General features: G+C 45.7%; 2 protein-coding genes across 2 annotated transcripts in view; one reads left to right on the forward strand and one right to left on the reverse strand.

The window, feature by feature from the left end:
* The window catches only part of osbpl10a (oxysterol binding protein-like 10a), a 68,946-nt gene extending 56,745 nt beyond the window's left edge, over positions 1 to 12,201 (reverse strand). The window contains exon 1 of the mRNA XM_030789029.1: positions 11,906 to 12,201. Coding sequence (XP_030644889.1) covers positions 11,906 to 12,192 — 287 coding nt within the window. The 5' untranslated portion in view covers positions 12,193 to 12,201. The remainder of the gene's footprint in view (positions 1 to 11,905) is intronic.
* A 9,919-nt stretch (positions 12,202 to 22,120) lies between these two features.
* tmem42b (transmembrane protein 42b) lies at positions 22,121 to 24,062 on the forward strand. The gene is made up of 3 exons (XM_030789532.1): positions 22,121 to 22,297; positions 22,996 to 23,142; positions 23,919 to 24,062. Exons 1-3 carry the CDS (start codon positions 22,121 to 22,123, stop codon positions 24,060 to 24,062), a joined length of 468 nt encoding a protein of 155 aa, XP_030645392.1.
* The last annotated feature ends 979 nt before the right edge of the window (positions 24,063 to 25,041 follow it).

A 25,041-nucleotide genomic window follows, 5' to 3' on the forward strand; every position in this document is an offset into this window, starting at 1 on the left:
AATTATACTTAAAAAGGCTTCAGAGTGCAAATGACGCCATGTTCAACTTCAGGTTTACAAAGGAAAAAAACAACAGCAAAATACTCCGTATGTAAAACACAAGAGTTTTACAGTTGAGTATATTTCCGATAATCCACACAGATTTCCATCAGTGCAGAGAAGGAATGATCTACTAATGATCTCAGAAGAGCTGTGAGTTGCTTTATGTTAAAAATAAAAAAAAAGTCATCCAAATGAAATGGAACTGAATTGAAGTCTCTGGCTGGACCAGAAACTGTTATATTTGGAAAACCATCCATCATCCATTTAAACACTGTTCATATCCAGAGCCAACCACATCTCACCTGGGTATCTGTGTGCTGTTCAGACAGGGGGAACGGGAGTGTGTGTGTGTGTGAGTGTGTGTGTGTGTATGTGTGTGTGTGCATGTGTGTGTGTGTGTGCGTGTGTGCATGTGTGTGTGTGTGTGTGTGCGTATCTGTGTGTGTACGTGTGTGTGTGTATCTGTGTGTGTATCTGTGTGTGCGTGTGTATCTGTGTGTGTATCTGTGTGTGTGTGTGTGTGTGTGTGTGTATCTGTATGTGTGTGTGTGTGTGTGAGAGAGAGGGGATGAAGATTAATGTCTGGGGTCTGGAATTCTGCACCAGTATGGTGCATCAGTCAGCATGGGCCAGGATCATCACTGCCCTCCACAGTTTCTCACCCCTCTTCTCCTCTCAAACTCCTCTCCACCTCACCCCTCCTCCTCTCCACTCCACCTCACCCCTCCTCTCCTCTCTTCTCTACCTCACCCCTCCTCTCCTCTCCACCTCACCCCTCCTCTCCTCTCCACCCCTCCTCTCCTCTCCACCCCTCCTCTCCTCTCCTCTCCTCTCCACCCCTCCTCTCCTCTCCTCTCCTCTCCTCTCCTCTCTACCTCACCCCTCCTCTCCTCTCTACCTCACCCCTCTTCTCCTCTCCACCCCTCCTGTCCTCTCCTCTCCACCTCACCCCTCCTCTCCTCTCTACCTCACCCCTCTTCTCCTCTCCACCTCACCCCTCTTCTCCTCTCTACCTCACCCCTCTTCTCCTCTACACCTCACCCCTCCTCTCCTCTACACCTCACCCCTCCTCTCCTCTCCAACTCCACTCCTCTCCTCTCTACCTCACCCCTCTTCTCCTCCCTACCTCACCCCTCTTCTCCTTTACACCTCACCCCTCTTCTCCTCTCCACCTCACCCCTCTTCTCCTCTCTACCTCACCCCTCCTCTCCTCTACACCTCACCCCCTCTTCTCCTCTCTACCTCACCCCTCTTCTCCTCTCTACCTCACCCCTCTTCTCCCCTCTACCTCACCCCTCCTCTCCTCTACCTCACCCCTCCTCTCCTCTACACCTCACCCCTCCTCTCCTCTACACCTCACCCCTCCTCTCCTCTACACCTCACCCCTCCTCTCCTCTACACCTCACCCCTCCTCTCCTCTCTATCTCACCCCTCTTCTCCTCTCTACCTCACCCCTCCTCTCCTCTACACCTCACCCCTCCTCTCCTCTCTACCTCACCCCTCTTCTCCTCTCCACCTCACCCCTCTTCTCCTTCTCCACCTCACCCCTCCTCTCCTCTCCACCTCACCCCTCTTCTCCTTTACACCTCACCCCTCTTCTCCTCTCTACCTCACCCCTCCTCTATACATCCACTCCTCGACACATCCACAACTCTACTCCTTGACAAATCCACAGGTTCACTCTTCAACACCTCCACACCTCCACTCCTGTGTGTAACAGGTCTGAGAGCACATGGAAGCATAAACTGCAGGTACAACCACAGGAGCAGACGCCCAGAGCCTGAGAAAACCCCTGCAAGGCGAGGTTAGTATGGGGACCACAGCCAACAGCCAACTGGTAAAACCTTCTGTACACTGGAAAATCAGCAAACACAAATAGTGTGTCAGGTCTTCAGACAGTGCCTCTGTGAAGAGACCCGCAGACAGTTCTTGAAAACTGAAAAGCCAAAAGCCCGCGGCTGGCTTTCAGCTGCAGCGCATTCACGAAAATGCTGGATTTTAGATCAGTCTCTCATCTGATGAAATTAAACGAGTGAAAAATCCTCCCTCTCATTTGTCTGTCCCAAGTGCTGGGACTTTCATCATTAAAAAAAACCAAAACTCTACTATAGTAAACACTCCTCAACAAAATAAAGAAACAAACACTAGCCATGGTTTCAGTTTGTGAAAACCAGTCGTGCTTTAGTGAGGAAATCCTGTTTTATTCTCGGGTCTTCATGTTGGATGAAGATGGGGATTAGGATCTGTAAAAAGGGCTTGGATATAAAAAGATATCTGTGTAATGCAATGACAGATGTGTGTCAGTGCTGAGAGATCAGTGCTTTTTCTGCTTCTCTGAGGGGTCGGGACACTCGTAGGACCCTCCACAGAGCCTGGATCGATCTGGCATCAGACACCTGTAGGACCCTTCACAAAGCCTGGATCAATCAGCCATTAGACACCTATAGGACCCTTCACAAAGCCTGGATCAATCAGCCATTAGACACCTGTAGGACCCTTCACAAAGCCTGGATCAATCAGTCATTAGACTGACACCAAGCAGACCAGAAGATGAGTCATATCAACGCTCTCAACACACTCCACACACACACACACACATACACACACACACACAGTAACTAATCTGCATGCATATACAGATAGTAATAACCAAGATTTCTCTCTCACACACGCACACACACGAACACACACACACACACACACACACACACACACACACACACACAAACACACATCTGCCTGTTTATACACAGGACCACAATATCTCAATAATCCAGAAACTCTGTCTCTCTCTCTCACACACTGAAACCAAATAATCACAAATGCATTCTCTCTCTCACACACACACACACAAACAGACAGACACACACAGACACACACACAAACACACACACAGAGGCACACACACACCCCAAAGTGTTGTTACGTGGTCTTATTAACCCAGATAACTCCTGGAGTACACATATTCATTTTAATTCTAAATGCAGCCAAATACATAACATAATACCCCAAAACTTCCAAGCTTCACCTGACAGATCAGATCAGCAGATCCTAAAACACCAGAGTTTAGCCTCAGTTCTAAACTATCAAAGAGTCCTGCAGGTTCAGGAACACTCATCAGCAATCCGACCAAACAAAGGCTTTCTGGAAACTTCTTCATCCGTGACTCTCACCCACCCAGTCTTCACAGCTTACAGACAGCATGGGCACAGACTCAAGCAAAACCAGCCATTTAAAAGTACTGGATCATGCCCTGATTATTTGACTAGTTTAAACCAAGTTGGTTCTAAGCAGAGCCAGGAGCAGAGGCACATTATTAATTGATCAAGTTTTAAGTTAACTTTAGTTATTAATTTAAGATAAGTTTTAAAGGTGTTCACCCTACAGAAACATCCAAACATTTCCATGGCCACAGCCTGAGAACACACCACTCACTGACATCAGTGAGAGAGCTGTGCTTACCTCAGCGCAAGGCTCAAATGAGACACCTCATGCTTCCTGATGCAGGTTTCACAGCTCAGAGGGCAGAGGAGAGAGGAGACACTGGGCAGAATTCCCTCCGATTGCACAATGCACTGAGGTTCCCTGTTCATGACAGAGCACAGGAACCTCAGGGTCCTGGGACTCATTCATGTGTAATTACTACTGTCAGCCTTTGCCAAGGCTTCTACAGTCACCCTGGCAACCAGCCCTCCGCTACAGCAACGTTCTAGAACCACAGTGGAATCTGAGGATGTCACGGCAACCTGGACATGTGGTGTCATGGAGACTCTGCTTCCACCTGAAGGTAACGGCTAATGCTGAAAGCCATGCCGTCATGGTGACAAGCAAGTAACCTTCACTACACATCCACTAATCTAAGTAACCTTCACTACACGTCCACTAATGTAAGTGGCTCTCACTACACCTCCACTAATCTAAGTGACTCTCACTACACCTCCACTAATCTAAGTGACTCTCACTACACGTCCACTAATCCAAGTAACCTTCACTACACGTCCACTAATCCAAGTGACTCTCACTACACGTCCACTAATCTAAGTGACTCTCACTACACGTCCACTAATCTAAGTGACTCTCACTACACGTCCACTAATCTAAGCGACTCTCACTACACGTCCACTAATCTAAGCGACCTTCACTACACGTCCACTAATCTAAGTGACTCTCACTACACGTCCACTAATGTAAGTGACTCTCACTACACCTCCACTAATCTAAGTGACTCTCACTACACGTCCACTAATCTAAGTGACTCTCACTACACGTCCACTAATCTAAGCGACTCTCACTACACGTCCACTAATCTAAGCGACCTTCACTACACGTCCACTAATCTAAGTGACTCTCACTACACGTCCACTAATGTAAGTGACTCTCACTACACCTCCACTAATCTAAGTGACTCTCACTACACGTCCACTAATCTAAGTGACTCTCACTACACGTCCACTAATCTAAGTGACTCTCACTACACGTCCACTAATCTAAGTAACTCTCATTACACATCCACTAATCTAAGTGACCCTCACTACACGTCCGCTAATGCACGAGAGCTGTAGTCAAGACCACCTTTGTCATGTCCAAGACAAGTCCAAGACCAGGACTAGTCAAGACTGAGTCAAGGCAAAGTCCAAATGAGAGAGACAGAGTCAGATGCATAGCCAGCGGACGGGCCTGACAGACCTTGGCCCACTCAAAGGATGCACAGGCCCCCCCGAGTTAGGATGGAATTATTTAATTTAATATAAAAAAAATGACATTGTTTGTTAAATTGGTTGATGATATATCTAAAATATCATCAAAAACACTCCTGAAATAAAGAAAATGTGTTCTAATTCTTTATTTGCATAATGCTTGATGGGTTTGACTGACATCTACATTAGCCAATGAACAAGTTTGGTCTTCACTATATAGTTGCAGCGACGTGAGCCTTAAACAGGAGATAGCAGCTGGTTTTCCACCCAAAACATTCGCATATTTTAAGCGCATTCATGAATATTTGGCTAAGGAAATGTCTGCGCGCGTTTCCATCAGCTGTGTTATGCGGATTAAAAATGTACACTCTCCTCATCGCGGGAGGAGTTGTGAACATCTGAGGGTTTAAAGCTTGTCTGGGGCAACTTTAACGAAAATACGCGATAAAATCACAGCAAACCCCTTGTTGATGCGACTAAACCTTTTTCCATCAACCAGTATCATTTTACCCTATGCTAATCACCTATTTCCAGCGAATGAATTTCTTAAAGAATGTTTTTAATTTCTTAAAAGATCTGATGAGAAGTTTAGGCGTTAATTTGCATTACATATCTGGATGGAAACCCAGCTAGTGTTGTGACAGCATTATATTGTGCGTTTGTTGTGATAGGGCATGCGTTTTACGCTACTTCTGGTTAGTCTGCTTGATGAATAAAAATGCGGCACTATTTTGTGGTTTACGGCATAGTCCGTTTCAATGCAAACAAAGCACGGAAGATTGACCTGGGTTCTTTATTGAGTACGATACAGTTGCGATACGGATTTTCTGACCGGTCATTCAGTTTAGCAGGAGATTATAAAGAACGTGTTGGGTAGTGAAGGACTGCTAGAGAAAGTCGCGTCCGCTCACTTTTCCCCAGGCCCGTCTGAAAATAAAATGACAGACTAAAGGCCGAGACAGAAAAAAAGAATCCTCTTCGAGATCAGCTACTTACCTGTTTATAATTTTTGTGTGATGGTGGAGACATAGTATATCTTCTATGAAAATGATGAGCATGGATGCATCGCCCGCATAGCGCGGGGAGACGAGTTTTGGCAGGCATACGATTGGTGATTACCAGGCGGCCAGTGTCAATGTCTGTTCAAGGCGGATTTTGAATGAATTAAGCCAATGCCCGTTTCCTGAACAAGCTTGCTTAGTCAATGATTTTGTTTTGAAGGAGTTGCTTGAAAAAAAAAAAAACCCCACACATTTTTAAAGGCAGCTGGACTCGGTCGAGACCAACTAGAATATTTGGCGAGACCAGTGGCCAAGACCGCGACCAGTCCGAATGCAAATACCAACGAGTCCAAGACAAGTCCGAGACAATAGAAAAAACGTGTTCTACAGCACTGCGATGCACTCAGTTCCCCAATCTGTTACATACAAACACTATGACATCTGTTCTCCAAAGCTTGCGAGCGTACGTGATCTTGAAGACAACCGAGTACCATCCCAGACATGACAGACTAACACTAACACCCTCACGCACACAGACCTCACTATCCTGTTACGCTGTGGAAACAGCACCTACTTCCCAAACTGGCGGTAGAAACATCAGTAACACTGACAATCTGACGTACACATCCATGCCTCTCTGATACCTGCTGACACATCTCTGAGAAAAGTCCAACAAACCACCGACCGTCATGGCTATTTTCCCAGGTTTTCTCAGAAAAGTTTCATTTTCCGCTGACAGTTTTCGCTTTACAGACAGCTAACCTTCATGCATTCCCAAGACAAATTACACACACACACACACCATTGTTGTACCAGAAGCGTCAGAGCAGCAGTTAGCGCACACACTCGCACGCAGGCTGGGTGGCACGCACACGCGCGCGCACGCACGCACACACACACACACACACACACACACACAAACACACAAACATACAGTCTCTTCGTCACTCATCTGAAGATTCTCCATCTCAGAGAAAACATCTTGTTTGGTTATTAGCTCCCTTTGCTCACATAATACAACACGGAACATTCTCCTACAATATAGGCTACAGGCAGGAAACTTCTGATAGTCAACACACTGATAAACACAGAGTGAAACACACGCCTACACACTGCTATTTTTACAGACAAAGACAGCCCTCTAATAAAAACTCTACCCCATGCTTAGAGAGAAACCCCACACACAGACACTCACATGCATGAAACACATGCACGTGCACGCATATATACACACGCAGATATGAAGATAAATATATATGTATATATATATATATATATATATATATATATATATATATATATATATATATATATGTGTGTGTGTGTGTGTGTGTGTGTGTGTGTGTGTGTGTGTGTGTGTATGTTCTGTCCTGTACTTTCTATCGTTATTTTAATGTGAACTTTCCCCCCTTACAAATAAAAAGTTGACCGTACAACAGTGTATGCTTCGACTTGTCCGCAGCAGCATCCAATCTCGTGTATCGCGCGTCTCTTGTAGCGTTATCTCTCTGTTTAAATTTCTTTCGAAAATATTACCGTGAAGCGCGTCATGGCTCCCAAACGCTGAAATACAGTACTTCATCTGTACAGTATCTTGGCTGTTTAGTCAATACAGGAACACTATAGAATCCCATATAGCTTTGCTAAGTATATAATATGGTGTTCGCACAACGGCCAAATCACATGACGTCCTATTTCACAGAACATATCGTGAACATTAAGCGACGCATGACTGTAGGCAGAGAGAGAGAGAGAGAGAGAGAGAGAGAGAGAGAGACAAAACTCTGGACAGCAGTTATTGTCCCGTCTAATAAAAGGTTCCTCCACTTTTCCTTATGATGTAGTAATATGTTTCATCAGCTCAGTCCAGCCTAACTCAGACATGTCAGTGCTCCAGCAGAATTTAGCCCTGATCTAACCTTTCAATATTCTTTGACCTTGTGTTCTTCACTACCTCTTTTCATACTCTAACTCATCTTAAACACTGCAGACAGATCTCTGTTTGAACAGAAACAAAGGCTTTTCTGCATCCTGTAGAAACACACAACATACAGAGGCTATGCTGAACTCTCTCAAACCCTCAAACTTTAGTTCGCTTGAAGAAAAAAAACAAAACACTGAAAAGCATCTAACAGATTGCTACTCAAACTTTACAACAGTAAAAAAAAAAAAAAATTAAAAATTAAAAGTGGAAAAATGGAATACATTGTTGGCTGTGTCCTTGTAGTCCATCAAGATATTTCCATGAAAATGAAATCGACATAAAAGCTTGAAACAGAGTAACAACACCACAATAAAGTCCATTTTCATCGGCCCTCTGTTCTCTTCCAGTGGGAAGGTAGATGAGAACCTTGACTCGGATCGGGTTACGAGAAAAGCTTCACTTTCTCAGGCACAGGAAAATGACACTGTTGTCTGGTGAAAGTTTAAAGAACAAAAAAAACCTTTATTTGCCTAAGCTCTGTGGTACGTAGCCTACAGCCTGTGTCTTCCTGTTTGTAGGTTACACATCCACCTCAGAGCCACGCCAATGGCTCAAACCCAGTTCATTCAACTGGGAACAAATTCAGCTCCAATGCCAAGACGCCACACGCCTATACTCGCTCATACTTTCTCTCTCTCACGTACACACAAAGACATTTACTCACACATTCTCTCACTCTCTCTCTCTCCCTCTCTCCCTCTCTCTCTCCCAGTTTATGATAGAAAAAACATCTTCCTTATTGTGTTGACATCAGGAAATCCTTGTAAAACAAATGAGTAATGAAGTCAGACAGCAGCACCCAGGTTTATTCATTGACCTCCTACAGAAATGACCCAAAACAAACGCAAACACACACACACACACACACACACACACACACACACCTGCTTTCTTAGGCTTCACACTGCAGGCAAAAATGGCCCAAATCTTTTTTTTTTTGGCTCATATGTGACTCAGATCTGGGTTGGTTTTTTTTATAACAATGTGAACAGCACAAATCACATGGGATCTGATCTTTTCAATTCTGATTTGAGCCACTTTCTTATGTGGACCTAAATGGGACGCAGGTCTGATTTTTTACAGTGTCAAGTGTCAACAGTCATATCGGAATTCATGCGACTTTCACATCACTCTAGATCATCACAATACTGCATTCATCACAATACTGCATTCATCACATCAGTGGAGGGACAGTGAGGTAGTCAGCGGGGGGGACAGTGAGGTAGTCAGCGGGGGGGACAGTGAGGTAGTCAGTGGAGGGACAGTGAGGTGGTCAGCAGAGGGACAGTGAGGTGGTCAGCGGGGGGACAGTGAGGTGGTCAGCGGGGGGGACAGTGAGGTAGTCAGTGGAGGGACAGTGAGGTGGTCAGCGGGGGGACAGTGAGGTGGTCAGCGGGGGGACAGTGAGGTAGTCAGTGGAAGGACAGTGAGGTGGTCAGCGGGGGGACAGTGAGGTGGTCAGCGGGGGGACAGTGAGGTGGTCAGCGAGGTGGTCAGCGGGGGGACAGTGAGGTAGTCGGCGGAGGGACAGTGAGGTGGTCAGCGGGGGGACAGTGAGGTGGTCAGCGGGGGGACAGTGAGGTAGTCAGCGGGGGGACAGTGAGGCAGTCAGCGAGGTGGTCAGCGGGGGGACAGTGAGGTAGTCGGCGGAGGGACAGTGAGGTGGTCAGCGGGGGGACAGTGAGGTAGTTGGCAGAGGGACAGTGAGGTGGTCAGTGGAGGGACAGGGAGGTGTTAGACCTCATAAGTATTTGGGATGAGACTTCTGTACTATCTGCTCACGTTGGCTTCCACTGGACATGGACATCAACGTATAAATGAAACCGTAAACGCTGACTTCAGTGGCCTCCATGTTTACTTCCATACGACAGCGTGCTGTGTGTGATGTCTTTGTTATTGTTCTTTAGTGCATGTGGGTCAGATCAGGACCGTGACCAGTTCACACTGGAATCTGATATTGGCCACATTTACAAAATAATGTGAATAGCCAAACAAAAAAAATCAGATCTGAGCAATAAATCCAAATTAAGCACTAAGGCTTGCAGCGTGAATGTAGCCTTAGAGAGTGCACCTGTGCACACCTGTGCACACCTGTTCACACCTGTTCCAGTCGAGACCAGGAGCCAAAAGCAAAGCTGAGGCCTTTGACACACATTTACATTGAGAAAAACCTTCTGCATATAAACCTCTCTGGGCAGCCCCACCAGCAGGAAATACAAAGAGAACTGTACATAAACACACGCAAGTCACGCTCAAAATCACACTGACTGCTCACTTTATGGGCTCTGTCCCAGCCAGTACTGCATGCATGTGTGCATGTGTGTGTGCTGGGGCTCCTAAAGGGGGGGGGGGGGGACAATTCCAAGGGCCCACATAGAACACTATTATTATTAGGTTTGGGGGCCCGAAATTACATTCTTTCACAGGGCCCAGAATTGGAGCAGCACCCCGTGTGTGTGTCTCTTTAATTGAGGGCACCCTTGGACGCCTTCAGTTAAACAATTACGAAGTGGTTGTCAGTCTCTCACTCACTCCCTGTCTGTAGATAACCTGATCATGCATCAGGGACTCCTCCACAGACAGGCATTATCCAAAGAGTACAGAAGGAGAAAAGTGGGATGGATTAGAAAAAAAAATCGAGGACGGTAGTGTCGATCTCTACTGGCCATATTTACAACCACAAAATACTGAACGTTCTATCTCTGTAGTAAAATCGCCTTGTCTCTGAAATGTTAAAAGGTCAGGGGTGTGTCTGAGGTCCCCACAAACACACCACACTTTGTTCCTTTCGAAATATCATTTTGTCCACACAAACCAACAGTGGATCAAAAACAGCCTTAGCATCCCCACCACGTTAGAGTTTGAGTTCTGCCTGGGTCATGCGTTCACCAGACATTTCTGGCATTAATTACAAAGTCCTACTTCATCTTAGTATTAGTTAATAACTTTTTGTAGCACTTCAGCATCACAAGGACAACAGAATAAGGCTGTCCGTTTTGCCTCAAGGTAAGAGGAGGTGACGACGTGTCTCAACCACACTGAACAAACCAAAAACGCAAACAGTCAATAGTGCAGCGACCAAGCCACCGTGCTTTTAGTTACACAGTCTTTTACACACTGTTGCATTGCTTCCAGGCCCCGGCTTAAGCTCCGTGACGAAACCTTTACAACTTCCCTTTAATACGTGTAGGCGACGATGGTAGTCTAATGCGAATGTATGTATGAATATTTATCGAATACGAATGTTGTGACGTAATATCGGTTCACGCTCCAGAGGCCAGCGCTGGTGACAGAGCAGTATTTAAAATACAATGTAGTTAAACGGGAGTTTGTTTAACATCTGCAATTCGGAGAGGCCACTTCCACTGGATCATTACTGGCTGTTAAATGATACCTAAAATATATGTCAAATTAACACTGCCAAAATAACCAGCGATTAAAACCAGCGATTTACTCATATCATTAAAGGTGCAATCTTCATTTAAAACTATCCTGGCAACTTTTGCGCGCTCAGATATGGAATTTGAGATCTATAATCCCTCTTGGATTTAATCAGACCTGTGAATACAGCGACTCACCACTTTTTGCTTGTTTTCAACAGTGACACGAACAATGCAAAAACTATGAGGAAACACTCAGATTACAGGACGTTAACACAATCAGGTACATTTACAAATTCAGTGACTTAATAGTAAACGTGTGTATCTCCAGGGCGTGTGATTAAATAGGAGTGTTACATACTGCAGAAAGCCGTATGAACCCAAGTTCTGCAAGACTCTTCTGTGACGTGTTTGCCAACCGTCTCTACAGCGTTGCATGAAACCTCGTCCTCAGCACTCACTAACTGAAAGCGAACCTTCCACTTGTAGGCTATCAGAGGCGAGACAAGTTGCTTCTGACTATAAATGCACTCTTTCGTAAGCCTACTGAACAAACAGCCCCACGAAGTGAATTCTGACATTCTGGCAGAAACTTGAGGTCTCCCGTTACATTTCATGTGTCGACAAGACTCCCTGCTGTACTGGCCAATCACAACATCACGAGACAAGATTGCAACGGTAAACATCGCGCACTTGGTCGTCAGAGAGCGTGCATTGACGGTTGCTGGCATGCGACTGTCTCAGTCGCGCATCCAACTTCACCGTCGCTGTGCACGAAGCAGAGGTGTTAGCGGTTATTACCTGTTCTGCCATCCTTGAATGAGGTTCGTGTATTTACTCAGCACTCCCTCGAGCTGGGGCTTGTGCGTTTGTTGCTGCTGCTGCTGTTGCTGCAGAGGCATACTGTTCCCCACCAAACCACTCCGGCTCCCTCCAGCGCCCCCGGGACAGCCAAGAGAGGCCGAACCGGGGCTGTGGGAACCAGCGCGCCCTGTCTTTTTCGTCGAATTCCCCTTGTCCGTGGGAAGGGACGCGGAGTTGGTTTTAGTAGCAGTCCCATGATGCGACGCATAGAGTGACTTCTCCATACTAACGATGGGACTAGAGACAGCTATGGGCTTTCGCTCCTATATCATAAGTATTGAAATCGTGTAGCGCGTTTTCTCACTCTATATCCAAAGCGTGTCAAGCACAGAATCCATATTTCTACAAGTGTGTCTTCGTTCTCCCTGCTCACATTGTGCGGCTTGAATGTGCCTGTTAAGGTATGTGGAGTTCTCTCGTTGCGACTGAAGTATCTCAGTGTTGTAGCTCCGTCGTTTTTCTATTGGAAATCTCGGTTAAGACACACCCTCTGACAGCTCACCAACCCGGATATTACAGAGCAGTCTCGCTACACACACGCCTGCACACATACATACACACGCACACAGACGCACGCTGAGACGTCCAAATATGCAGCGAATGTTACAGTAGCTCGTGCTCCGTGGATGCACACGTCCTCTTCCAGGCTATTCGAAATGCTGATTCACCAGTTTGGACTTTGACATGACTTGTGCACAAAACAGACATGCGCGTACGCGTTACATTAGTCTGTATGATCAAGCTACTCATCAGCCTCGTGGTTGAGACCTTATTTTTCTGGTATCGCTTTGAGACCTTGTGTGCGGAGAATCCTGCTGATATGCCGAGTGAAGAAATAATGTGATACAATTTAGCAAATGATGTCAAACGTTAGTTTTCAAGCTACATCAGTTTAACACTCTTCATGGAACAATCTTTCGCACTGAAGATATTTTAATTGATGTCCTCGTAAATATTTAGATAAGCAGTCTATTTATAATGAGTGCGGGCTGAGTGTCTGAGGAGACTGGGTCTAATATAGTAAATACAGTGTCTGGTCTGACTGCCTCTATGGGCATTCCAGAAATGACATCACCCTAATGAGAGAGGTGGACTACGGTTAAACACCCTTCATTTCAAAGTCAGACAGAAGCAAGGAAGCATCCCATTCACTGTAAGTCAAGAGTCCATGTAAGACTGAACTCAGGGACATTAATACAGCGCTGGTACTTTAGAGTCAGAGCAGTGGAGCAGAGCAGTCCTGTTAGTGGGAACCAAACCGTCACCTCGCCGTTCCTCCCAGTCCCTGTGAGCCCAGTGACAGCCTGCTCTCTCCTAATGCCCCCTAACGGATAAAAAAAAAGGCCACAGAGCCCATAAATGAAAAGCCAGCCCAGGAGAGAGAGACAGAGAGAGACAGAGAGAGCCAATTAAACTTTCTTCAGAGGTACTTTAAAAAAAAAAAAGGAGTAATTTAACTGGGATGGTATGAGGATCTTTGGTGTCACAGCTGAGAGTGCAGGAGCTGAAGTTCCATTTGCTTTTCAGCCCCCCCCCCCCCCCCCCCCCCCCCCCCACACACACACACACACACACACGCATAGAATCCAGCAAACTCTGCCGTGTTTGAGTCAAGGCACCATCTTCATCGACATTTCATATCCTAAAGCTTGTTTCCATGGAAATATATTCAGCAGCATATGAGCTGATTTCTTTAAGGGTCAATCCCACTCTAAAAAAAAAAAACTCGGTATAACTCAACACAAAACAGCTATACAAATCATGTTTGCGTTCTCACTGATTTACAGTCAGTTTTCTTCTTCCAGAAAGTTCTCCTTATGACATCAGAAGGTAGAGAAGATGTTTATATGAAAATGTTTATATCTGAAGATCTGTGGAAGATTAATTTTCATCCTTATTTGAGAATTAGCTGTACTCAAATCTCAAAAGATTCACCAAACAAATTCCTTTCTGTCTAAATGTTCAACATTCTTAAAATATCATTTCTTTATATCAGACTCTTTTTTTGTTTTTGTTTTTTTTTAACTGTCATTGACTAATAGACACATTCTAATGAGTTCTGTTGTTACCGCAAATTTACCTCACAAGCCCTTGCTCAAACTTTGGCCTCTCAGTCAAAGTTAACCTCCCAAAGAGCAGGACTGCAGTGACTTTACAGTCTTGACTTCCTCTGAAATCCATTAATGTTCTGTAATCACATGGTCAGAGATCCGCTTTAGCACGTGCCGAACCGCATCTGGGCAGAGTGCCATTCGGTAAGAGTCTGTATCAGAGCCCGGCTGCACACACACAGAGAGAGAGAGAGCAGGTCCAATTGCATTAGGCCCAGGATAGATTTCCCCTCAACTGGTGTGCTCAGGCGGACACACGCTGCAAATCGATACGAGGAGAAGATAGGATACAAACATGTGACAGTGTCAATGGTTCGTGAAAAGCGTCTGCTTAAAAGTCAAGCTCAGGTCAACAGCATTTAGCTACCAGCCTTCCTAGAGAGAGAGAGAGAGAGAGAGAGAGAGAGAGAGGCCATTTTCACTAACCCTGATCACGTTTATGGATCCGCTCTGACTACAAGTCCCATCATTATGATGAGCCTAAGGAACATGAGCGGGTTTCTCTTAAAGCTTTTGCTGCGTTCCTCAGACGTATCCTGAATGCTTACCCTGGAATAAAACGGGAAAGTGGCTCTAGAGGCAGGATGTTGGGCGAAGTCCCCCAAGGGATCTTTGCTAACACTGCATCCATCATTTCCCGCCAAGTCCTCCATCGCTTCACATTTACAGCAGACAAATTGCTCCGCTCTCTGTTCAGCCTCAATATCTCAGAGTGCAGCACCAGGAGCACCGGGCTGTCCCTTTACTGATGGGGTCAGGAGCCGCCCACAGATAAATCTGCCCTCAGGTGCTGGGTTTATGGCCTCCTGGTCTGCAGAGAGAGAGAGAGAGAGAGAGAGAGAGAGAGAGAGAGAGAGAGGAGACTGCTGGGGATGCTCTGAAAATCACCGCCGTTGGTTCTGCCTGTGGGCTTTTTTCAGCTCAAATCAAACCTGCAGGGAATGTCTGTCCCTGGACAGGCCGTGCTGATGGCCCTGTGAGCCAAACAGCACTGCAGGGTGGTTTGGTTTCAACATACGACATGCAAGCAAAAATCACCTGTAAACAATTAAGACAATTAAGAGCAATTAAACAACTGATGTCCAGATATTAAATACAGACTCTATAATCATCATCAAGCAACATTATCTATCTATCTATCTATCTATCTATCTATCTATCTATCTATCTATCTATCTATCTATCTATCTATCTATCTATCTATCTATCTATCTGTCTGTCTGTCTGTCTGATTTTCTGTTTTCTAACTGTCTGTCAGTGCATTTGTTTATAATTATAGCAGTCATGTTTTTTATGGTTTTGTGTTGTATAAAGAACCCTGTGCAATGCTAGATCAGTTAAGCCTGATTCTTTAGAGACAGTGAGGAGGGGAGGGTGAGGGCAGGTGAGGGGTGGAGACAGTGAGGAGGAGAGGGTGAAGGCCGGTGGGGGTGGAGACAGTGAGGAGGGGAGGTGGGGTGGAGACAGTGAGGAGGGGAGGGTGAAGGGGAGCTGGGGGGTGGAGTCAGTGAGGAGGGGAGGGTGAGGGCAGGTGAGGGGTGGAGACAGTGAGGAGGGGAGGGTGAAGGGGAGGTGGGGGGTGGAGACAGTGAGGAGGGGAGGGTGAAGGGAGGAGACAGTGAGGAGGGGAGGGTGAAGGCCGGTGGGGGTGGAGACAGTGAGGAGGGGAGGGTGAAGGGGAGGTGGGGGTGGAGATAGTGAGGAGGGGAGGGTGAAGGAGAGGTGGGGGTGGAGACAGTGAGGAGGGGAGGGTGAAGGGGAGGTGGGGGGTGGAGACAGTGAGGAGGGGAGGGTGAAGGGGAGCTGGGGGGTGGAGACAGTGAGGAGGGGAGGGTGAAGGGAGGAGACAGTGAGGAGGGGAGGGTGAAGGGAGGAGACAGTGAGGAGGGGAGGGTGAAGGGGTGGAGACAGTGAGGAGGGGAGGGTGAAGGGGAGGTGGGGGGAGGAGACAGTGAGGAGGGGAGGGTGAAGGGGAGGTGGGGTGAAAACGTTTCAGATGCTGTGAAGGACTGACTGGCCCGTCCCGCCCTGAGGCCACCACACAGCCAATAAACCAGTTTCTCCCAAAGCCGAAACACTGCGCCGTCCGACTCACTGCTCTAACCGCAGACGGCCACGATGAAAGACCTCATTCTCTCCGACTTGGACCTGAGGCAGCGTCAGGAGCTCATTCATCCACAGCTTTCATCTCTCTCTCTCTCTCTCTCTCTCTCTCTCTCTCTCCTGGAGCTGACTTAGCCTCAGTTTCCAAATAATAGCATCACTCCATCATATAACAACTGGTCTGAGAGCACAGCTCAGTCAGAGACAAAGAGCAGCTCTCCATCACAGCTGTTTGTCTATTTTTCAGTCTTTATCAGCTGTCCCTCAGTCCTCCAGATATTTAGACATGTGTTTGTGTGACTGTGACATGATACACTGTGGGGAAATGAGTCACTGTGGAAAGGCATTACTCTAACTCTCATTAAAGATGTGTATTAAAGTAGTAACTTAACATGCATCGCAACTTTCATTCAGTTAGGACAGCTCAAAATGTCTTCTACACATCAGCATACAGGATAATTATTAAACAAATATAATATAATATAATATAATATAATATAATATAATATAATATAATATAATATAATATAATATTTTAAAAGCTCTGTGCAGGTGTGTAGTGGCAGTGGTTTGACTCATCCTTTCTAGACATGTGTGGTGTGCTTCAGTAGACCATAATGACTCTGTGTTGTCATCTCCTGACAGGCGAGTTTGGCTCTGCAGCCCACACTTCGATCTCTCCACGGCATCAGCACTCAGAAGCCCTCGCATCTCTGAGCGGGCTGGCCTCTATATTTAGCAGAACAGGAGCGCAGAATATACACGGCCCCAGCTGAACGAGTCACTGTCAAATTAGGAGCACCCTGTCCAGAGAAGACCCTCTGTGAACAGGGCTGAACCATGTCAGACGTCTCGTTCCAGTCTCTGTGCCTGGGCTGATGCCTGATCGCAGGGTTGGCAGATTCTTCAGCCCCTTATAGATGGATTAAACACTGAATAGATGCCTCTGCCCCGGCTCCTCAGGGTACTGAAGAAAGGGAGACATTATGCACCACAGTGCATAAGAAACAGAGCTGATATTAAAGTCTGGGTTTTTGTTTTTTGTTTTTTATCTGTAATGTGATCATTACCCTAGGCTGGTTATTACAAACACTGCCTAAGCTACTACAAACAAAACACAGATTTCTGACTGGAAAAAGAAAAACTGACTGAGAAAAGAAAAACTTCTGAACACTCCACATGGAGATAGAATCCTCCCAGCTGTAGGGGATACTGGGAGAAATGTCAGGTTTCAGCTGTAGGGGATACTGGGAGAAGTGTCAGGTTTGATGTGTGCACAGGTGTTGGTTGTTTTAGACACAGGAGAGGTGGTGGTTATTGGCGGTTTGACAGCCCAACAGGCTGACCACTGGCCTTGTTTTTTTATATAGTGGATCGATACAGCTGTGCCCTTTATCTGAACATCCCATCATCAGAGAGAGCTTTCAGCTTATTTAAGTGTTTCAGTCAAGACATCCACACCATTTATAGACAGTTCTTGGTGTCCTGGTGTTTGATTGGTCATTTCTTTACTTGCAGTGAGGGTTTACACAGTCAGGTCAGGAGAAGCAGATGAATACACTTGGCGTCTTTGTCAGTTTAAGCTTCTTTTCCTCCCCAAATCAGAAATGAAAGATCAGTCGCTAAACCTAAAACACGGGTGCGCTCTCTCATGCTCTCTCTCTCTCTCTCTCTCTCTCTCTCTCTCTCACACACACACTCACACACACAGCTGATGTTGCTGAATTGCTGAGGACAGTTTGTATGTGTGGGTGTGTGTTTGGGTGCATGCATATGTTCCTGTCCCACAAATGGCTCTAGCCAGTATATTTATACAACTGGAATAATTTATGTGACATGGGGAGAGAGACAGCGAAACAAAAAAAAAATCACAGGGTTTTTGTGTGTGTGTATGTGTGTGTGTGTGTGTGTGTGTGCGTGTGTGTGTGTGTGTGTGTGTGTGTGCGTGTGTGTGTGTGCGTGCGTGTGCGTGCATGCGTGCGTACGTGCGTGCGTGTGTATGTGTGTGATGTGTGTGTGCGTGCGTGCATGCGTGCGTGCGTGCTTGTGTGCGTGTGTGTGTGTGTGTGTGTACCAAATGAACATTCAGCATGTCTGATTTCTCAGCCTTTAGACATTTAGACGACCGCATCCATTCCTCACCACCCACACTGACCCCTCACACAAACCTGTTCAGAATGCCACTCACCTGGCAGTCCAATACAATTTTATTAGCTGAAGAGCAGACCTGTCCCACCTGTGAGTTTACCTCCATTAGATTAACAGAAACCTACTTAGAAACCTGGCAGAAACAGAGTCAGCACAACAAAGCTGTCATAGCAGTAAAAGTGTGTTTACAACACTCTTTACTTTTAATAAGTGAATGAGTATCGTTTGAAACGTAGATGTTTTACTGTAATGGAGTCTGTCTGAGTCTCTTCATCAGGGCGAGACAGCTGGGAACTCTCAGAGGTGACCTTCAAAGTAACCTTCAAAGTCACATCAGCTCAAACGGGCCTATCAGTAAGAATTACATTTACATACAGACAGAAAATACAGGAAATGCACATTTTCTTTAGAAATGATCAGACCCGTGTACTTTGGACAGTTAGTGTCTGGTAGACCTTGCTTATTTCTCCAGAACAGATCTGTTGAAGATAAGCAGCCTGTGTGTGTGTGTGTTTTTGTTATTTTTTAATGATTGACATTGCTTCTAACCAATGAATGAATGCTATAATTAGTTAACTTGCAGACTAAGGTCTGTCTTTGATGTACTGCCAGAAGCTCCAATCAAAAGAACACAAACCCTGATATTATCTATTCCATTTGTCACAATGTACTTTTCATGTTCCAGACAAATAAACAAAGCTGGGTTTTCCACTTCCACTGAGAAGTGCAATTTAAATAGCTGAAAGTTAGGAGTAACAAAAGCCCACTCAGCTGAGTCTTAACAAGAAGTAACTCACTGGCCTTTTTTTTTTTTTGTACTGAAAACCCAAAAAGATAATTGCCGAATGTCATCACATACCCAGTCGCAGAGAGAGGGAGTGAGGAACCTTTATCGCGAGGGTCACAGAGAAGCTTTATCAGCTCCAACATCTCTCTCTTCCTCCCACCTGCTCCTGTTTGGCCTCTCTTTACCCGTCGAAATCTCCTCTCTAATGAGGAGAAATGATGTCAGTGTCCGTGTCCCTCTCATTATCATCTCCGCCGAAGGTCACAGCTCCAGCCCCGCGCGGTCCGGAGACACGGCCGACGTCCCGACGCGCGGCGGACGAGCGTCACGCGGACAGCAGCCTCCTCTACGCCTCCTCAGCTGGACAGCCGGTCTCGTCTGTCCTGGAGGAGAGAGAAAGGTCCAATTAGAGCACTCACATGTACTCCTACTATGCCTTACACATCTACTGGGAACAGAGGAGTTAACTGGTCCTCCTCAATGTGAAAGTCAAGTGGTTAATTAGTCCAGATGATGACTCTTGTGGCGCTTGTTTCCCCAGCAGGTCAGGAGACTGGTCACTGACTGGGCATGTCATAGCTCTAGTGATGGCTCCACCAATCAGAGGAGACCTGACAGAGAGTGCTAAGGAGCGGCAGAGCCTGATGGTCAGCTCAGCTATTCAAGAGTCTGCTCTGTTTTCTCAACCCTCATCCTTTTCAAACCCACTTGGCACAATAGTCATTCAATTTTTTTTTCTTTAGCCAATATTCCACAATAATCTTGGCTCCAAGCTAGCACAAATGCTAATTCAGCCTGTCAGCCATCAACCGGCAATCTGTGGATTAGTGGAGTCAGTTGTGCACCTGCTGGGCTAGGTCAAGACGGAGCTACTCCGGGTCTCAGGATGAAAGGTCTTTGGGAATGCTGCTGACGTGTCCGTCTCTTACAGTCACGAGGTCTTCCCTCTGTGATTCCATTCAAATTTCCCGATTATTCAGCAAAGTTCAGCATGTACATCTCCAAACCCCCCGGCCGGCCGGAATCATACATAAAGGATGAGCGCCAATGAATTTTCATGCTGTTTCAGATAATGACATGCATGCAAAGCTTCAGTCCACACCACCAGAATACAATATCAAAAACTTTCAGGTATCCCCTCCCCTGCCCCTGAGCATCCATCTGTAGACACTCCCAACGGAGCGTGTGCCTTTGAGCTGTGCAGAGAGTGACATTAGCGACCCCAGCTGGCCAGGCAGCGCACGTGCTAAACGATGTTTTGAAACATTCCACCTTTGGCTTGACTTTCCTAATGGGCTGGTTCTTTCTCTATTTTTCCATCTTTTTAAAATAATGGTTGCTTTTTTATATTTCCTCTTAATGGTGGGATAAAAATAAACATTGAATATTTTCATAAGGATGGTTTATGAGTGAACAGTTTTTTCATCTGAACATCTGTGGTATTTTTTTTTGTTTTGTTTTTTTTAGAGAGAATGTTACAAGGATAACCAAACTCTAATAAATATTGTCCTAAATACACTTATCAACAAACCTACGGTAACACTCAAATGTCTGACTCAAACCGAACCACCTGTATAAAGCCTTTCATCTACATGTCCTCACCTGTTGTGAAAGAATCACTGTGGTGAATTTACAGAAATGAAATGTTTGTCTCTTGAACTGAAGCTCTGTTCTTCTGTCTGTGGGCACAGAGGCGTGGAGTTGTACTATATTAATGCAGATGGAGGCACAGGCCAGAGAAATTCAATTTAATCTGATTCAAGTGACTCAAGGCCAGTAAAAATAATTCTGTTATGCTGTGAGAATAGACCCTCGACAGCTATAGCATGGTGATCTCAAACATCTACCCTCTGCAGCTATGGCATGGTGTTCTCAAACAGAACAGAAATGCAGAAAGTACCTTTGTGCACATTGTCCTAGAGGACTTCTGCAGATCAGAATAGTACTGAATAAAGGTCAAACCCTTAAAGCACAGCACTTACCTCAAATGAATTTCAGTCTGCCATGACTAAGTAGTCAACATTAGAAAGCCTCAGAGAATCCCAAACAACATAACAATGCCAGAGAGACAGTGAGAGAGAGAGAGAAAGAGAGAGAGAGAGAGGGAGAGAGAGACGGACAGACAGACAGACAGACAGACACAGAAGGGAGGCATATAAATTGTCCAGATGTAGCTAAATGGGACATGTTTTCCCCATTCCTCCTCTGTGCTCCATAGCTGTGTGTGTGTGTGTGTGTGTGTGTGCGTGTTTTTTTTTCTTTTTAAAGTAATAAGTCTCAGAAATGTGGACTTTCTGCGGACTGAAAGCTCCATCTATCCTGAGGCTGCTACTCCAGAGGAGAACTGTCTCTGGGTGGGAACGGCTCTCGCTCTGGTATGATTTACGGTTTCTCTCTCCGCCGAGACGGGCCATCCCATTAGAATTGATCTCCTCAGCCGGCATGGAGAGCGAGATTTAACCAAATCAAACCCTGCTATCAGTTACGCTTCTCTTACTTCTAATGGACTTCATTCGAAAAAGTCTGAAATGAGGTATGGAGGGGCTGATTTTCATTCAGACAAAGTCATTTCAGTCGAACAGTTGTGCTGTAACTGGATAAGTATAATGAATGTGCTTCATCTGTTGGCCCTTGGGCAGTTCATTAATTTTGATCTCCCAATTAAGATTTGCTACAGCCTTTTGAATTACGAGGCCAGGTAAAATTAATCAACGTCCGAAACTGGGCGCAAAGTTCTGGTCGCAAGCCCGTTACTAGTAAATCGAGTAAAGAATGTTTCAGAGCCAAGTTATCAGTAAAGAAACTACGGTTCCCACAATGCTATAAAGTAAACGACATAACAACGTCGGGGACAGTAACACTGAACAAGTGTTTTGATTGGTGTGACCGCCGCCGGACGGTTGTTGGTAGGAAGTACAGATTTTGCCCGCTCCTTGCACGCGCCATATACTAAGCCGTTAGAAATGTGATGGATTAAAGAAAATATGCGCCTCGGTTGTCAACATGTTCCCCGGCGTTTTCTATGCACTCCTGGCGGGTTTCTTGGGAGCCGTTGCGTCATCATCTGCTAAACTCTCTCTCGGAACCGATTATCTGAAAGGTGTTTGTGAGACAGGACTGAGGACATGGGGAGAGCAGAGGAAATTTAGACAAGCCAACGAAACTACCGCCTGTGACTGGGTGAGCCTTCGCCGCAGTTGAGATTCTTGAATTATTAATTTGAGAGCCTGAGGTGGGGACTTTAAATAATTTAGGGTGTCCATGCTCTTTCCCTGAGCCACCAAGTCGAGAGTCATTCCTCATACCGCGCCAACGGACTTAGCGCAGCACGCGGGCTCTGCCTCAGCATCAGCACCAGCCGCAGCGGCACAGTCCTCGAGCGGCCGAGCGCATGTTACGTGTCACGTACATGCGACGGTACCCGCATGAAAGACGACACTGCGGACAGCGTAGTGTTACATCACAGACTTTTAGTCACAAAATTATCAACCACACATTAGAATTACACATCTAAGATACATTTTTGCCGCGTTGATGTGTTAAGCTGAAGGGTTGTATAAGAGGCATGTGGAGTCTAATTACACAGCTGACAGAGATGACCTTCAAGAACGATAGCACGTGTCATCATCGTAAGATGACTTTGAAAATGACGCCTTGGAAATAAATAATTAATTTGCGTGTTAATTGTATGTTAAATATTTAATTGATAGTTTCCATGAACTATGGCTCCAATTAAATCTTTAAAAAAAAAAGTACAGCAGTACATCTTGATTTGGTGATTTTCGTCTCTTAGTTAAGAGAGAAGTCATAACGAATATTTTATTTTGTCTGTCAAACGTTCGTGTGTGTGTGTGTGCGTGTGCGTGTTGTATTTTTAGTTACACATCCCTCTGCGGTTGCTGTGTGGCGGGTTGTTGTTCACATGTAACGCTGTAATGTGGACGTTTTTGGCCAAAGCGCTCAGGTACTCCTCTTCCTCCACCCGAACCACTGTGACCACAACCGCCTCTAACTTCGTCTCTTCCGTGAGTAAAAGAACTGCACCCAACACAGGACTGTTTCACCAAGACTAGATCCCTATGCTGTAATGATGGGAAATGAGGCACAGGGAGCACATTAGTGTTTTGAGAAGTGAGGTTTCCTCTGAGGGGCATGTCAGGACTTTTAGGGAGGTCATGATTAGAGTTAGGTTAGACTGAGTCAGGATCTTAATGAAGGTGTGATAAGAGTGAGACAGGGCCTCACTGAATATGAGTCAATGAGTGTGTGTGTGTGTGAGTGTGTGTGTGTGTGTGTATGTTTGAGTGTGTATGTGTATGTGTATGTTTGAGTGTGTGTGTGTCTGTATGTGTGTGAGTGTGTGTATGTGTGTGTGAGTGTGTGCGTGCGTGTGTGTGTTTGAGTGTGTGTGTGTATGTGTGTGAGTGTGTGTATGTGTGTGTGAGTGTGTGCGTGCGTGTGTGTGTGTGTATGCGTGTGACTCTTTGCGTGGTGTGACTCAGTATCATACGTGTGCTGTAGTAAACCCAATGTGTTCGGTGGGAAGGCTGTTTTAGAGGAATGAAAGTTTTAAGACAAACAGAAATGCCAGGCCAAAAACAAAACAACAGCAAACAGGTAGTATGATTAATATGTCTAATGCTTGATCCACAGAACTATTTTACCATATTCATCTCTTTTCAGACAAAAAATCTCTCTAACTTGTCATTCATTGTTCATGTAATATTGTCCATGCATCAGCCGTTCTGTTCTTGTGTAGTTACAGTTCTGTATTCTGTATAAATATAATTTTTTTTGGTAGGCATTCCTTGGGCAGCTAATCTTCGGTGAGACCCTCGTAGCGCTGTGGTGGATCGGCATTTCTCTCACTCTGTCTGGGCTCCTGGTTCTCCAGCGGGCTTCCCCTCCAGCCGTCCAATCAGATGCCACCAAGAAGAACGAATAGCACTGACACAGCTGTATCAACCAATGACGTTAGAGACCAACACACAAGTACAGACAAACCGACCAGTGTTTAATAGTCAAACGCACCTCTGTGATCAACGAGTGTCATTCCTAAAACACAATGGTAAAAAGCTCTGAACGATTTTAAATTCAGCTCGGTCTTTTGTAGAGACGGGACGAGTTTTGCTGTAGAAAATGATGAAATATATCACGACACTGTTCCTCACAGATGTGCTTATGCTGTATTTTACTGAATGGATTGTGATTTTTGTTCAAGTTTACACATCCGATGTAAAAGAGATTTGTGGTGGGTAAATGTTGTTTCTAATGGCACGGTAGACTGGTTAAAATGGTTTAACAGGGATGTCCTGCTCCAGCATTCTCTTTAATACACAGAGCACACGACCCTTAACGGGGTTTACCGCGTTAAAGACCAGCTGTCTTTAACAAACGCTACACGTCCACAGATATTGTTTCACCTCATACCAAAGAACAGAATGCACTGCGTTTCCCGCTGTGGTCATCTGCTCGCACGGGAAAGTTCTGTAGAGTCAGTCTGTGTCAGTGACGTGGAACCACAGTGGTCAGGCCGAAAGACCGGCGTGACCGAGATAAACCGTAGGGTTGGTTCGCTCACCTCGGTCACATCTTGCTCCAGAGCTAGACAGGCTTTCAGACAGAGCCGAATCTCGTTTTAACCCTTTCTGTTCCTCTGGTTGAATAGATGGGGAGAATAGGAGTGAGTATTAGTTCCCACGGACTGTAAATTCACAAATAACCCATGTGGCATCTGGAAGAGCTCTAAACGCAGTGTAAGCTCTGCTCGTAATCTAGAACCAGAACAACCTGCGAGAGGGGACATTCCAAGTGTTTGGGAAGTGAGGAGTTCATTCCAATGACACGGAACATCCTTTGGGCTCCCTGTGGAATGTTTCAGACTATCCTTTATGACATCACTCCCCTCTCCATCATTTTCTCTT

Source organism: Chanos chanos, chromosome 12 (assembly GCF_902362185.1).
Source record: "Chanos chanos chromosome 12, fChaCha1.1, whole genome shotgun sequence".
NCBI lineage: Eukaryota > Metazoa > Chordata > Actinopteri > Gonorynchiformes > Chanidae > Chanos > Chanos chanos.

What these genes read in the sequence shown, in the direction of transcription:
- tmem42b (XM_030789532.1), top strand. Translation starts at nt 22,121, where the DNA reads ATGTTCCCCGGCGTTTTCTATGCACTCCTGGCGGGTTTCTTGGGAGCC. An exon ending in AAACTACCGCCTGTGACTGG is followed by an intron (nt 22,298 to 22,995) that starts GTGAGCCTTCGC and finishes TTGTATTTTTAG; the next exon opens with TTACACATCCCTCTGCGGTT. An exon ending in CCTCTAACTTCGTCTCTTCC is followed by an intron (nt 23,143 to 23,918) that starts GTGAGTAAAAGA and finishes TTTTTTTGGTAG; the next exon opens with GCATTCCTTGGGCAGCTAAT.